The sequence below is a fragment of the Dermochelys coriacea genome, chromosome 2, assembly GCF_009764565.3.
Source record: "Dermochelys coriacea isolate rDerCor1 chromosome 2, rDerCor1.pri.v4, whole genome shotgun sequence".
NCBI classification, from domain to species: Eukaryota; Metazoa; Chordata; order Testudines; family Dermochelyidae; genus Dermochelys; species Dermochelys coriacea.
Genome location: NC_050069.1, coordinates 186,760,275 through 186,774,122, shown reverse-complemented (window position 1 = coordinate 186,774,122; position 13,848 = coordinate 186,760,275). Strand labels below are relative to the sequence as shown.

General features: G+C 40.2%; 2 protein-coding genes and 1 long non-coding RNA gene across 12 annotated transcripts in view; 1 reads left to right on the top strand and 2 right to left on the bottom strand.

Moving 5' to 3' along the window:
• FBXL2 (F-box and leucine rich repeat protein 2) overlaps window positions 1-13,848 on the top strand; it is a 463,505-nt gene that overhangs the window by 130,261 nt on the left and 319,396 nt on the right. The window lies entirely within an intron of this gene.
• UBP1 (upstream binding protein 1) overlaps window positions 1-13,848 on the bottom strand; it is a 62,282-nt gene that overhangs the window by 3,028 nt on the left and 45,406 nt on the right. For 2 of the 7 annotated variants that reach the window (XM_038392194.2, XM_038392196.2), the window contains 4 exons: window positions 5,637-5,727; window positions 4,773-4,885; window positions 2,250-2,392; window positions 512-563 (listed from right to left, as the gene is read on the bottom strand). In XM_038392194.2, coding sequence (XP_038248122.1) covers window positions 512-563; window positions 2,250-2,392; window positions 4,773-4,885; window positions 5,637-5,727 — 399 coding nt within the window. Of the gene's footprint in view, window positions 1-511; window positions 564-1,713; window positions 2,050-2,249; window positions 2,393-4,772; window positions 4,886-5,327; window positions 5,462-5,636; window positions 5,728-13,848 lie in introns of those variants that run through there. The other 5 variants (XM_043508836.1, XM_043508838.1, XM_043508837.1 and 2 more) reach the window with 4 other exon arrangements.
• Window positions 5,770-12,202, bottom strand: LOC122458910. Its single transcript, XR_006279237.1, has 2 exons — window positions 6,318-12,202; window positions 5,770-6,113 (listed from the first exon to the last, which is right to left on the bottom strand). It is a non-coding gene; the product is annotated as an uncharacterized LOC122458910 (long non-coding RNA).

Here is a 13,848-nt window from a genome sequence, read left to right as displayed (position 1 = left end):
TCTAAAAAGTTAAATTTTATAGAAGGCTGCAATCTTCAATTTTTATTACCCACTGTGGTATATTTCTATCCCTACATAACTTAAAGTACTATTGGAGTATCTCGAACACTAGTGAGCACTGATACAACAGTGCTTTAGAATTGAACTTAAATCCTGTGAATTATTAGTTTTAAAGTGACATTTGGGGATTAGATTTGGATCAGATTACTTCACTCAAATTTTCAAGACAGCATACTGGCATGGATTTATACCTAATAAGTAACAATCTCTAGATGAAGGTTTATCTAAAAGAAAAAGCATTAGACCTTTCCTATTATAAAATCTCTTAATTTGGAGTTGAAAGCAATAGTTTCCACCTCCTTCCCTCAAGTCACTTTACTTGGCTGAACTGTTACTTGTCTGTAGAAACAACACTGCTGGCATGTCTATGAGCAAAACTCTGCCTCTTAGTTAAAATCTAGAAGCTATTTAGGCCAGCTATCTCCATTATTACAAACAAACAATAATATACCTTTTATTGTGGTGACTAAGAAGCAACTCTCATCTTGAAAGTTCTGAACCATCTAGAAAGAAAAAGGAGATATTAAAATCCCAACTTTGTACCATCTAGGACAGGAGTGGGCAAACTTTTTGGCCTGAGGGCCATATAGGGGTGGGGAAATTGCATGCGGGGCCATGAATGCAGGGCTGGGGCATGGAGGGAATGCAGTGTCCAGGAATGGACTCAGGCCATCGGATTGGGGTGCAGGAGGGATGTAGCAGGGGGTTCGGGCATTTACCTGGAGCAGCTCCAGGGTGGCAGCGGTGTGCAGCGGGGCTAAGGCAGACTCCCTGCCTGCCCTGGCCCTGCACTGCTCCCAGAAGCTGCCCACATCGCATCCCTGCCGCCTCACAGGGGGAGGGGTGGGGTGGAGACCAAGAGCTCCACCCACTACACTTACCTGCAGGTACCTCCCCCGAAGCTCCCATTGGCCGCAATTCCCCCTTCCTGGCCAATGGGAGCTGCCGAGGGCAGTGGCTACAGGCAAGAGCAGCACACAATGCCCTCTGCCCCCCCCCCCCCCCCCCCAGGGGCTGCAGGGACATAGTGCTGGCCACTTCTGGAAGCGGTATAGAACCCCCGGTGCCAGAGGGGTGGCAATCCCACGGCCCAGATCCAAAGCCCTGATAGGCCACATCCAGCCCGCAGGCCATCGTTTGCCCACTTCGATCTAGGAGGCCAGCAAGCCAGTTAAGCAATTTGAATGCCAAAGTGATCCATAAATATTTCTAAACAGGCACTCTGTGCAACTATTTTCATAATATTTTTCTCAGTATATGTAGTTATATACAAAATATACTAGTACAAAATACTAGATTTCCCCAAAAGGAGCTACTAAAATGTCAAAGTATAAGTACAAGCGTAATTTATTGATACTTCATTTACAACATCACTACTTAAAGGGCTCCAGCATTGTGTGGCTAGGATCTTTGTCTGCATGAACTGCTTAAGTAATTTGCAGCTAACAATAAACCTTGCTACTTGCATACTATGTTTCTTCAATATGTATCTAGTTAAGATGACAAATTGCATTTCATCATTAACTGCCTACATAGTAAATCTCATTCCCATAATCTTTCAGTTCCTAAATTACTAATTGTGAGGAAGAGATAGAGATAAATTACACAAACCAAAGAGTCAGTTAACTTAGAATTTTTTATTTTATTTTTTTATTTTACTGTTGCAAGGTAAAGACTTCATATTATTACAATTGATGTACATGCAACATCATGAAAATATTAATGTTCAAATATTATATACTACTGGGACCTTCTCTCAGATCCCTTGTGCCCTAGTCATTACTATACTGCCAGTAATGAATTATGTACTAGGATAACCACTCACACCGTAATCTGGTTAAGCCACATTCTACTCTGAGTTTTATGGAAAGTCTTTTTGACCTTTGGGAGTGAAGAAAGGAGAACTTCAATCTTTCATTCCAGTCACCCTGTTGCTATGAAAAACACAAGTTCTAAGTATCAGAAGACATTAAGGGTGTGCTACATACTATGCAAGAGAAAAAAGCAGTGGTGCTCAGAGAAACCTGCCTAAAGAAAGTGTGGATACAAATGTGTTCTAAAATAAACCACAACTGGTAACTTAAAACTTACCAACTTTTAATTTGGAAACTTGTCAGTTTTGAAATAATTTATTTAAAAAAGCAAATGAAACAATGGGAAAGTTTTTAAAAACAAAAAAATTTGGTTACCTGATCACTAACGAGGATGTGGATACCAGTAGGACCCTGTCTGTAAACCTGATTAATCTGATGCAAAGGAATATTAAACACCAAAGCAAGCTTGCGAGTGACTTCTGAGGCTGCCATTTCTTCTAAGTAGATTGCATGATAAACTAGAAGAAAAAAGCTTTTTACTTTTAATAAGAATTATACGGTCATTGATAATCATTTAGGAAAACACATTCCTGTAGAGTTGTAAAATTTACATCCCCCCACTTTAAAGTTCACTTTTTTTTTTGGTTCGTTTTAAACTGTTCTTGGTCTGCAATACCTTCTTAGAAACTTGAATACCTTTTTCTACAGTGCTGTCCTTTGTTTGGCAAACACTGATTCTTCCCATTCTCTAGTTCATTCATGTGCACAAACGACCATGACTTTTCCTTCAATCTCAGAGTGATCAATTTTCAGCACAGTTCTATGAATAGGGTTAGTCTGCATTTGTTTTGATAGTGAAACAACCTTCAAAGCATCCGTAGGACAAATTTTACATGTACAAAATTACCTTTAAAAATCCATTTTAGTTCTGCTATAAAAATGACTGGAAAACTTTTAAACCATGACATTATCTACCATATTCTATTTTTAAGGCAGATAATAAATTTGGCCTGAGGTACTAGACTGTAATCACTTTGCTTCATGAGTTTTCTTGCAAAGAAAGCTCTCTACAGAGTCCACCCAGATGATTTCCCCCTTAATCTCCCCCTTCAATTTTATACAACTTGATATGATAGAAAAAGTGAGGGTGTACAGCAAAATAAACCATTGTTAAAGTTTCTTATTTTCCAAACAGCAGCATGGCTGAGGGCAGTTTAATGCTTGGTTTTGAATTTTATAGATTTATACAATTGTGTATCCCCAGAGATGAAAATTAAAAAAAAAAAAAAAAAAAAAAAACAACAAAAAAAAAAAACCAAAAAACAACTTTATACCAATGTCACTTAAACAACTGATATCAATCTTTGGTCAGATTTGTTATACATGTTGCCGGGAATGCGCTAATAAATGAAAAAAGGCAGAAATGTCTAGCAGTTACATATTTGGATATGCCCCTCCCCCTCCTTTTTCACAGCAATTTTGAACCTTGGATGTGTTAGCCATTATCAGATTTAAAGAGAAACTAAACTTACCCAAGAGGAAGTTTAGCTTATTTAACATAGGACATACAGTAGAACCTCAGAGTTACAAACACCTCGAGAATGGAGGTTGTTTGTAACTCTAAACAAAATGTTGTGGTTGTTCTTTCAAAAGTTTACAACTGAACAGTGACTTCATACAGATTTGAAACTTTACTATGCAGAAAAAAATGCTGCTTTCCCTTTATTTTTTTTTAGTAATTTATGTTTAACACAGTATTCAACTGAACTGTATTCACTGCTTTTGTGTGTGTGTGTGTGGGGGGGGGTGTCTGCTGCTGCCTGATTGCATACTTCTGGTTCCAAATGAGATAGGCGAGGTTTTTCGTAGGAATGGGTGGGTGAGATTCTGTGGCCTGTGCTGTGCAGGAGGTCAGACTAGATGATCAGAATGGTCCCTTCTGACCTTCGTATCTATGAATCTATGAGGCTGATTGGGTAGTTCATAACTCTGAGGTTCTACTGTACTCCATATAGATACTCCCTCTCTCTGCCCCAGTTTCCTGGCTGGGAAGTGTTTAAGTGCTGGTATACGATCTTCAGTCAGTCATACCACCCCTCCAGCCCCACCCCCAATCAGATTTCCTGTGGAAAGTCTCCACTCCCTCCAAAAAGTTGATGTAAGTGAAAGAGAAGTTTAGCTTCAGGTAGTTCCAGTGACTCTAATAGAAGCAATGTGGATTTACTTGTTCTTTAATGTGATTGCTCTGTAATGTACTCTGTTACATTCTCAGTAGTGGTGGAAACAGCCATTACCTGCCAGACAAACACTAGTAAGATCACATGCTTTAATACACTCCTCAGCTATTTTTCCTTATCCAAACCACACTAGTTTCATTTCAAGTATACAAAGTCCTATCAGTTTGAAATGGATATGAACATAAGTTCCTTCAATTACAGTTGTACATTCACCTAAAGTGAATTTCTTGGCAGACCACCATGGATCATTTGAATGCTCATTAACTACATTATCCATGCAACAAAAACAAAACCTTAGATTTTTTTCAAGCCACTTAAAAGCCTAGTTTATATTAAATTTTCTGTTCTTAAAGGTGTGATGTGTACCATCATAGAAGCATATATACCATTTCTGGCTTAAAGTCTTAGGAGTGCAGTCATCTCTGCAATGCTAAAACTGTGTCACCATTAATCCACTTTCCTCTGTATACTCACTTTCTAGATACATTTTTATTGATGCTATGCACATGAGTAAAGCCACAATTCTAGCAGTTTATAAATTAGTCTAAACTATTATATTTCATTGAAAATCTATTCGCAGCTCCTCTTTTTCCTCGCCTCGTGTTTATTTCAAACCTTTCATTGCTTAGTAAGTTATAAAAAGAGCACTGTATGATCATACCATATATTGCACCATTGCTATCATCACCATTGGCTGCATCTTGCTGCCTTTCCAGTTGTATGCTCCTCAGTGGCTCCTGGCAGACATAGATTGTTAAACGGGGCCTAACAGACCTGCAATTTACAAAGGAATCATATAATTTTAAAAACAAACACTTGCCCAAAAACGATATGAAGGATTTATATCCGTCTTATTTCAGTTTCCTTGCATTAACAATGTATTTAAAATTTCGCTGCTTTACAATCTATTTAAAAACAAACAAAAAACACCAAATACAAACTATCACCAGTGGCTTAATCTAATGATCTAGTCTCAGACCCATTGAGATGCCAGTAAATTTAAATTTAAAAATTAATTCAACAATTTAAAATCAGACACAAGACTTGCTTACAATGGAATCCTGGAGCACAGCTACTGAATAGCAATAATTACAGCTCTTATAAAGACAGTATGTTACTAAATATGTATTATCAGTTTCATTTGTAATTAAAATTCTGTATTTGTTAATTATTTAGCAGCCATGACCTCAAAAAATTTAGGTTCTTTATAGCTCACCTAAATGAGAAGTTTTGTCTCTTGGCAACAAACCCATCCGTCTTCAAGAAATCAGTACTGCCCAACTGCATTGCTACCAGTCTTACAGTCTACCTTTGAACTCATCAGTGCCTGCATCATATCTGTAGCCTGCCCTGAAGGTGCACACAAAACAGTCTTCTTTTGAGCACATTACTGCCAACTCCTGAGACAGCTAAACAGGCATATGCCAACCTAATTCTCAATTCATATCTCCCAAATCCCCTATTCTAAGAAAGGCACATTACTGTGATTGGACAAAAACACTTAAATGTAAACTTGGCATTTTACCTGGATTTCAGTGCATTATATAGCCGAATACCGTCGGCTGGACCACAGATCTGTACCAGGTCCTCTCTTGTCAGTTTTAATAAATCAGCACCTGGAGAAATTCAGAAGAGCAGGATTTAGCTACTTTCTTTTAGGACAAGGAAGCTCAAAAGAATCCAATATTCAACAAATACAAGTTAAAAAATTGGCCCTTGAAAAACAATACAACTCTGCAAGATAATCATCAACAGCAAAGACTAAGATGATTTTTATAAGACTCCTGTAAAACACACAAGTACCTGCTGACACTAAGAAATAATTACCTGATTTTCAGAGAAAGTAGTACCCCTAGCTCCAGCTTAATTCAGCATCCTTGAAAATCAGGTAATATGACTGCAAAATGTCACCTGTTTTAGTAAAAATGGTTTTAAAATACTAGACTGCTCTATAGATAAATCATAGTTTAACTGGCTTAAGAAGAGGTTAAGAGATTTACACCTGAGCTAAAAAGAAAAGGAGGACTTGTGGCACCTTAGAGACTAACGAATTTATTTGAGCATAAACTTTCGTGAGCTACAGCTCACTTCATCAGATGCATCCGATGAAGTGAGCTGTAGCTCACGAAAGCTTATGCTGAAATAAATTTGTTAGTCTCTAAGGTGCCACAAGTCCTCCTTTTCTTTTTTGCGAATAGTCTGACACCTGAGCTAATGTTTCAGTCAGATGCAAAATGGAGGAAAAAAATACACCAATAGAAGTATTGTTTTATCACGGCCTGATGATCCTTATATTGTAGTATAGCTTTTGTGATACCATTTATTCTAGACTGTGTGCACTGAAAATGCTCTGGTTACATTGCTGTTCACTAGAAAGATTATGCATATCAGAAAATTTGGATGAAAAAGAAGTTCCTCTGACACCCACCACAGTTGCTAGATGTCCATATGTTAACTGTATGAAGAACCTCAGAAAGTAGGGCTTCAGCATATATATATATATATTTTTTTTTTACCAAATTCTGGCAACATATGATGCTATGCCACAAGATCAGCTGCTGTCTACTTCACCTCCAACCTTCTCTAATTTGAGTCAGTTACTAAAGAACAGTCTCACAAAGGGTATCAAGATCCACATTTACAGAGGAATAACTATTTCTACCATCTGCCAACCAATAAAAAGACCACAATATTAAGTGCAGTTCTACTCTGAAAAGTGATTATGCAAAAATGGCACCTTCCTAATATAGACAGCTGCATCCTAGGGTGTATTCAGAGTCAGATCAGCTTACATGACAATTTCCCCTCCCCCCCCCATTTTTTAATCCTAGAAGCCTTGCAGAGCCAACACAGCAGTAGCATAACATGTTCAGTTCTATTTCTTTCTTGTGCAACAGAATTGTGTATTGAATTCTGATTTTTAAGGCCTACGCCCCTCTGCAAATCTACTGAATAAGAGCTTACATAGATGTCACTGAGGGCATAGTCTGAAAATTCAGCTCCAGCTTGGCAGAGGTACTTCAGGGTTTTGATGTGTAGTGGAGAAGATGGTGCAGAAAGGTCTACATTTATTAGACACTAAGGATTTTTTTTAGCCAAGGGAGACTATACAGAAGGAGTGGCTCCAGCTTAATCAAAATGGAACCAGACTGATGGCACAAAATGAATTAGGTTTTGACTGAGTTTTTAAACTAGGAGCTTGGGGGAAGAAGACAGGAGCTGAGCATCTTTCAAAGATATCAGTAATTATAAGGAATAGTACTATGTAGCCAATAAAGGGTAGCACAAAATGCAACTGATCTAGAAGAGGGACAGGAAAACCAGAGGAAACTTCAGAGAAATAATAGAATATGGTGTTAAATAAAAACAAAATCTGTCAAAAAAAAAACCAAACCCACAACAACCTTACAAGTGTTTATGTGCAAATGAGAAGCTTAAAAAGCAAAAGTAAGTAAACTAGAATTCCTCAGAACAAAAGACGATTCCGATATAATAGACATTAGAGATGTGGTAGAATGACAAAAGTTAGTAGAATACTGTAATACCTGGCTATAAACTATGTAAGACAGACTAGGCCAATTAGGTAGAGTAGTCATCTTGCATCTTAAGGATTCCATAGAGTCTAGTGAGATAATCATTCTAAGTGAGAGGACCATGCATTTGAATTTGTATTACTGATATGAATCCTAAGCTTTAAGAATGTAAATATATTAGTACAGCTATGTTACTGGCCTCTGGATCAAGAAAGGAAACCTAATGCAGAATGTTGAGAGAACACAGAGGCAGCAAAACCTTTAAAAAAAAAAAATATAAAGTGAGAGTTCAACTATTCACATATAAACTAAATGGCACAATGGGGCAAAGTTTAGAGAAACACTTTCAACATTTTAAGCGATTGCTTATTTCTGGAACGCAAGAGGAGAGGCTAGTCTCAACTTATTTTCAAACAACACACAAGAGTTAATTCCAAGTGTCATTAGCTGTGCTGCTAAGTAATAGAGCGATCACAACATAATTAGAGTCAAAATTCTAGGGGGATGCAAGATACCAAAAAGTGACACAGTGACAGTTTCAGAAAGACTGATTTTAAAAAATGATGAGAGTAGTCAAAAAGTCCCTAAAGGCAAAACAAAGAAAGTAAAATCCTTAGAAGTGGCATGCATACTACTTAAGAAAACCATAGACTAAGACGACCTGCATGCCACTGAACAAAAAGAGAACCAGGCAGCAAAGTGTAAAGCAGCATGGTGAAATGATAAGGTTCATGAAGTTACTTGAACCAAAACAGCTATCCTTCAAAATTTGGAAACTTGACACTAATCAGACAGCAGCATAAATTATAGCAGGCAAGAAGAAGAGCCAAAATGGATTTCAAAGAGCAATTAGCTAAATATGTAAAAATGAACAAAATGTTTAGTACATCAGAAGCAGAAAGACTGCAAAAGAATCAGTGAGGTCTGCTAGATCACTACAGACTAAAGGGAACAATCACTGGGAAGGCATATACGAGTCAGAGACTACCGGAGAAGAAAGGCATCCAGCAACAAGCTTGGGTTTATATTTTCTCTGGAATAGAAGTTTGTGCATTTGGTATTGTCTTCTGTGAACAATGAGGGGTTCTTAATTGATGGAATATGAGGTTTAAAACATACTTCAACTACCACCACATATTTGACCACTGCATGCCTCCATAAAATGTCTCCCAGATTGAGGACGACCTCTGGGAGATATATAGACAATGGGATAATCCTGTAGTGATGGCACTGCTTCTAGATCCTGATGGCTTCCTGGTAGAGATGGGATTACCACATTCCTCTCTGTTTTTATATAGTGCATAGTGGACATGTCTGTGAGGATTGGTACCATGGAATTCCAGAGGGGGACAGGAACACTATGCAGGCTAGACTGATGGCCCTCTGCTTCAAGATGGTAAAATATAATCACAGATCCTGGACCCGTGTGTCTTGCACCTTCAGGTGGTTCATGAGAGCATCCCACCCTGTTCCTGGATTGGTTGTGATAAATGTCAGTCAGGGAGGGGACAGAGTCATATCCCTTTCTGGATGTTCACTGGATCCAGCCACATCAGCTCTTGTAGGATGTGGGACAGGACTGTTGACTTTTTTGTTCACATGGTGTCCAGAGAGGGCATACACAGACCTTAGCCACAGTTGTAAGGGCTGAAGATGAATTCTGGCAAGCAGTGTCACATATCTACATGGCAACATGTAGCCTAAGATCTCCAGACATGCACACACAATCATAGTTGGGTTTGACTACAGGTAGTTTACCGTCAACTGGTGACACTGCACTCTGCTGTATGGCAGGCAGACTGACTAATAGGGAGTTGATCACACAGCTCCTATAAACCCTCTCATCTGAGATGTTGTTGGGGATTATTTCTCATTACTCATGTGGAATTCTATTTGGGGGAACAGAGAGAAAACTTATCCAAGGCTGTTGCACTCTCCTGTTGGGATCTGCATCTGATCAGCCTGTCATCCAAGTAAGGATACCACTTAGGATGCTCCTACTACTGCCTTGCACTCTAGGTGCCATGAAGACACTGAAGGGCTATGGTGTCTGTATTTGTTGAGTCTCCTCAGGTCTAAGATAAGAAGGGGAAGAAGGTCTTCATCCTCTTTGGAATTAGGAAATACTGAGAGTAGAAGCCTCTTCCCTTGCATTCCTTTGGAACCTCCTCTATGGTTCCTAAAAGCAATGAGGCCACCTCTGATTGCACGAGAGGGTCAGAGAAGTGGTGGGCGGGGTCAAGAGCGGAATTAGATGGGGTAGCCATGGAAAGGATCTCTAATACCCATCTGTCTGATATAATGGCAGACCATGCCCAGTGGAACAGGGACGGTGGCTTTGGAAGGTAATGCTCATTTGACCAGTTCTGATGTGGTTCCAAGCTGTGCAATCAAATTTGCTGGCATGTCATAGGAGCAGTGTGCATTGCCAAAGAGGAAGAAGGTTGGCGCCCTCTGTCATACCATGGTATTTTCTGTGCCTGGTATTCAGGATGCCTGGGCTGGTATGCAGGCATCCAAGGCCTCATCTGCGGGTGAGTACTGTATGGCTTTTGATATGGGGCTAGGGTGCAATTCCCCAGGGAATTTAAGGTGGCCTTTGAGTCTTAATGAGTACAGAGCACTCTGCTGGCTAAAGGGCTCTGTGTCCACAAAGGTTAAGTCTTCATTGTGACCTTTACCTCTCTCGGGATACCCAATACTTGGAGCCACAAAGTTCTTCACATCACTGTAGTTACCACAGATCTCACCACAGTGCTGGAGATGTTCATTGTGACTGTGTGCGTCATCCAGGCTACCAGTTGACACAACCTCAACCCTTGATTATGTTTCTTACCACCTCTCTGGCATCTTGTGGAGCACTGCAAGAAGGGGGGGGGGGAGGGGTCACCTTGTACTACGTTAAGAAGTTATATGAGGCCAGTAAGACCTGGCAGTTGGCTGCATGCAATTGTAGAGAGGCAGAAAAGTGTGACTTTCTCCCAAAGAGGTCAAGCCTTTTCAAGTCCAGGTCTTGGATTGTACTCTTGCTCAACTTAGATTTCTCCTGTACCACGAACACAAGTAAGAAGCCTGGGTTGGAGTGAGTACAGAAATACTCAAACCTTGTTAAAAGGTATTTGGTACCTCTTCTCAATCTGTTTCCTGGTGGGCATTATTATGACTGGCACCTGCCACAGGGCCTGGTTCGGTCAAGCAGCCCCTTCTTTCTTGGGATGGTAATATTATCCCAGGCCAAGAACTGATAGGATGTCCTCAATTTGGTATTTCTCTTCTACCACTGCTGTCTGTCTCCAGAGTGAGACATTCACCATGGTTGTTGTCGATGCTGAGGGGGTAGGTCATGGAGCCAGGGTCAGTGCTGGTGTGGTCTTGGGTGCCACAGGCTGCTCCATTTCCCTAGCCCTCAATGCTATGCAAGGCCTGGTGGATTTCTCTGCAGAGGCTTTGCATTACCTGTCTTTTTGGGAGGACACCAAAAGTTCTGTCTGGAGTCTCTACCACTATGCTTTAAGCAACCTGTTGGTGCTAGACTTTGACGTTGTAGTTGGTGGTTCCTGTTTTGATGCTGATATGTGCTTTGGTGCCATAGCAGCTGTGCCCTGTTTCTTTCGTGGTGCTGTTTTGTTCACACTGGTACCTTGTCTGCTGCAGAGGGTGCTGAATGAGCCTGGCTTGTCTTCTAGCAGGATTTTGGAACTTGTCTCCTCAGGCCTTAAGACAGACCTTTATGGATTGTTCTGGAAAGTGGCATTTGAACCTTGTGTCTTAGGACTTAACATAATCTAGCAAGAAACATCAGGCACATCGAACATCTTCTTGGTATGTGTGATTCTACAAGGCAGAAGAGGCACCTACTCCATTAATCTTTTAGGGGGACTAGTCCAGCGCAGCATGAACAGGGCTTGAAGCCTGCAGGTTTCAAGTCTGTCATGTTAAGGAGCTCTTTAGAGGGCGGGTTAACCTCCAATACCTGTCCAGTCAGGTGAATAGGATCCCAGCAGTTGAAGAGGAAGGTAATCAAAGGAGTTCTGAAGAAGTTCACAAGATTTGAAGAAGGTTGAGCCACATCTATGGTCAGATATTCACCATGTTCCATTTTGCTGCCATGGGTGGTAAGAATGGACTGGCTATTCCATTCTTTATGCGCTCACATGGGAGCATGATATGGCAGGGTGTACAAGAAGCCCCAACAGACACTGCTACTCAAGAAATTCCAGTCATATGCATGTCTACAGTGGGATCTACACTGACATGCTCTAAGAACAAGGGAGATTTCAATAAAATGAAGCAGCAAATTCAAAACCAATAAAAAAAATACTTCACACACACCATATGAAGAAACTAGAACTCACTGCTACATTGTGTTGAAGCCAAAAATATTAACATTCAAAAAGTGATCAGCTATACATATGAATAAGAATAAATATCCAAAGTTGTTTTAGTTAATGCTAACAAATTTTTGGAAGAGATTAAGTCTCATGCTTTAGGGCTTAAACCAATCTGTAACTACTAGGAATTAGGAGGAGACCCAACTGGGGAGAAGAAGGGCCTACATTATCTGAAGGAGAAATTAGTTAAGGACATTGAAGTCAATGCTAAATGGGACAAAATACAACATGGTTTTACAAAAGGTAGATCGTGCCAAACCAACCTAATCTCCTTCTTTGAAAAAGTAACAGATTTTTTAGATAAAGGAAATGCAGTGGATCTAATTTACCTAGATTTCAGTAAGGCATTTGATACCATGCCACATGGGGAATTATTAGTTAAATTGGAGAAGATGGGGATCAATATGAACATCAAAAGGTGGATAAGGAATTGGTTAAAGGGGAGACTGCAATGGGACCTACTGAAAGGCGAACTGTCGGGTTGGAGGGAGGTTACCAGTGGAGTTCCTCAGGGATCGGTTTTGGGACCAATCTTATTTAATCTTTTTATTACTGACCTTGGCACAAAAAAAGGGAGTGTGCTAATAAAGTTTGCAGATGATACAAAGCTGGGAGGTATTGCCAATTCGGAGAAGGATCGGGATATTATACAGGAGGATCTGGATGACCTTGTAAACTGGAGTAATAGTAATAAGATGAAATTTAATAGTGAGAAGTGTAAGGTTATGCATTTAGGGATTAATAACAAGAATTTTAGTTATAAGTTGGGGACGCATCAATTAGAAGTAACGGAAGAGGAGAAGGACCTTGGAGTATTGGTGATCATAGGATGACTATGAGCTGCCAATGTGATATGGCTGTGAAAAAAAGCTAATGCATCAGGAGAAGCATTTCCAGTAGGGATAAGGAGGTTTTAGTACCATTATACAAGGCACTGGTGAGACCTCACCTAGAATACTGTGTGCAGTTCTGGTCTCCCATGTTTAAAAAGGACGAATTCAAACTGGAGCAGGTACAGAGAAGGGCTACTAGGATGATCCGAGGAATGGAAAACTTGTCTTATGAAAGGAGACTTAAGGAGCTTGGCTTGTTTAGCCTAACTAAAAGAAGGTTGAGGGGAGATATGATTGCTCTCTATAAATATATCAGAGGGATAAATACAGGAGAGGGAGAGGAATTATTTAAGCTCAGCACCAATGTGGACACAAGAACAAATGGGTATAAACTGGCCACCAGGAAGTTTAGACTTGAAATCAGACAAAGGTTTTTAACCATCAGAGGAGTGAAGTTTTGGAATAGCCTTCCAAGGGAAGCAATGGGGGCAAAAGATCTATCTGGTTTTAAGATTCTACTCGATAAGTTTATGGAGGAGATGGTATGATGGGATAATGGGATTTTGGTAAGTAATTGATCTTTAAATATTCAGGGTAAATAGGCCAAATCCCCTGAGATGGGATATTAGATGGATGGGATCTGAGTTACCCAGGAAAGAATTTTCTGTAGTATCTGGCTGGTGAATCTTGCCCATATGCTCAGGGGTTAGCTGATCGCCATATTTGGGGTCAGGAAGGAATTTTCCTCCAGGGCAGATTGGAGAGGGCCCTGGAGGTTTTTCGCCTTCCTCTGTAGCATGGGGCATGGGTGACTTGAGGGAGGCTTCTCTGCTCCTTGAAGTCTTTAAACCATGATTTAAGGACTTCAATAGCTCAGACATAGGTGAGGTTTTTCATAGGAGTGGGCGGGTGAGATTCTGTGGCCTGCGCTGTGCAGGAGGTCGGACTAGATGATCAGAATGGTCCCTTCTGACCTTAGT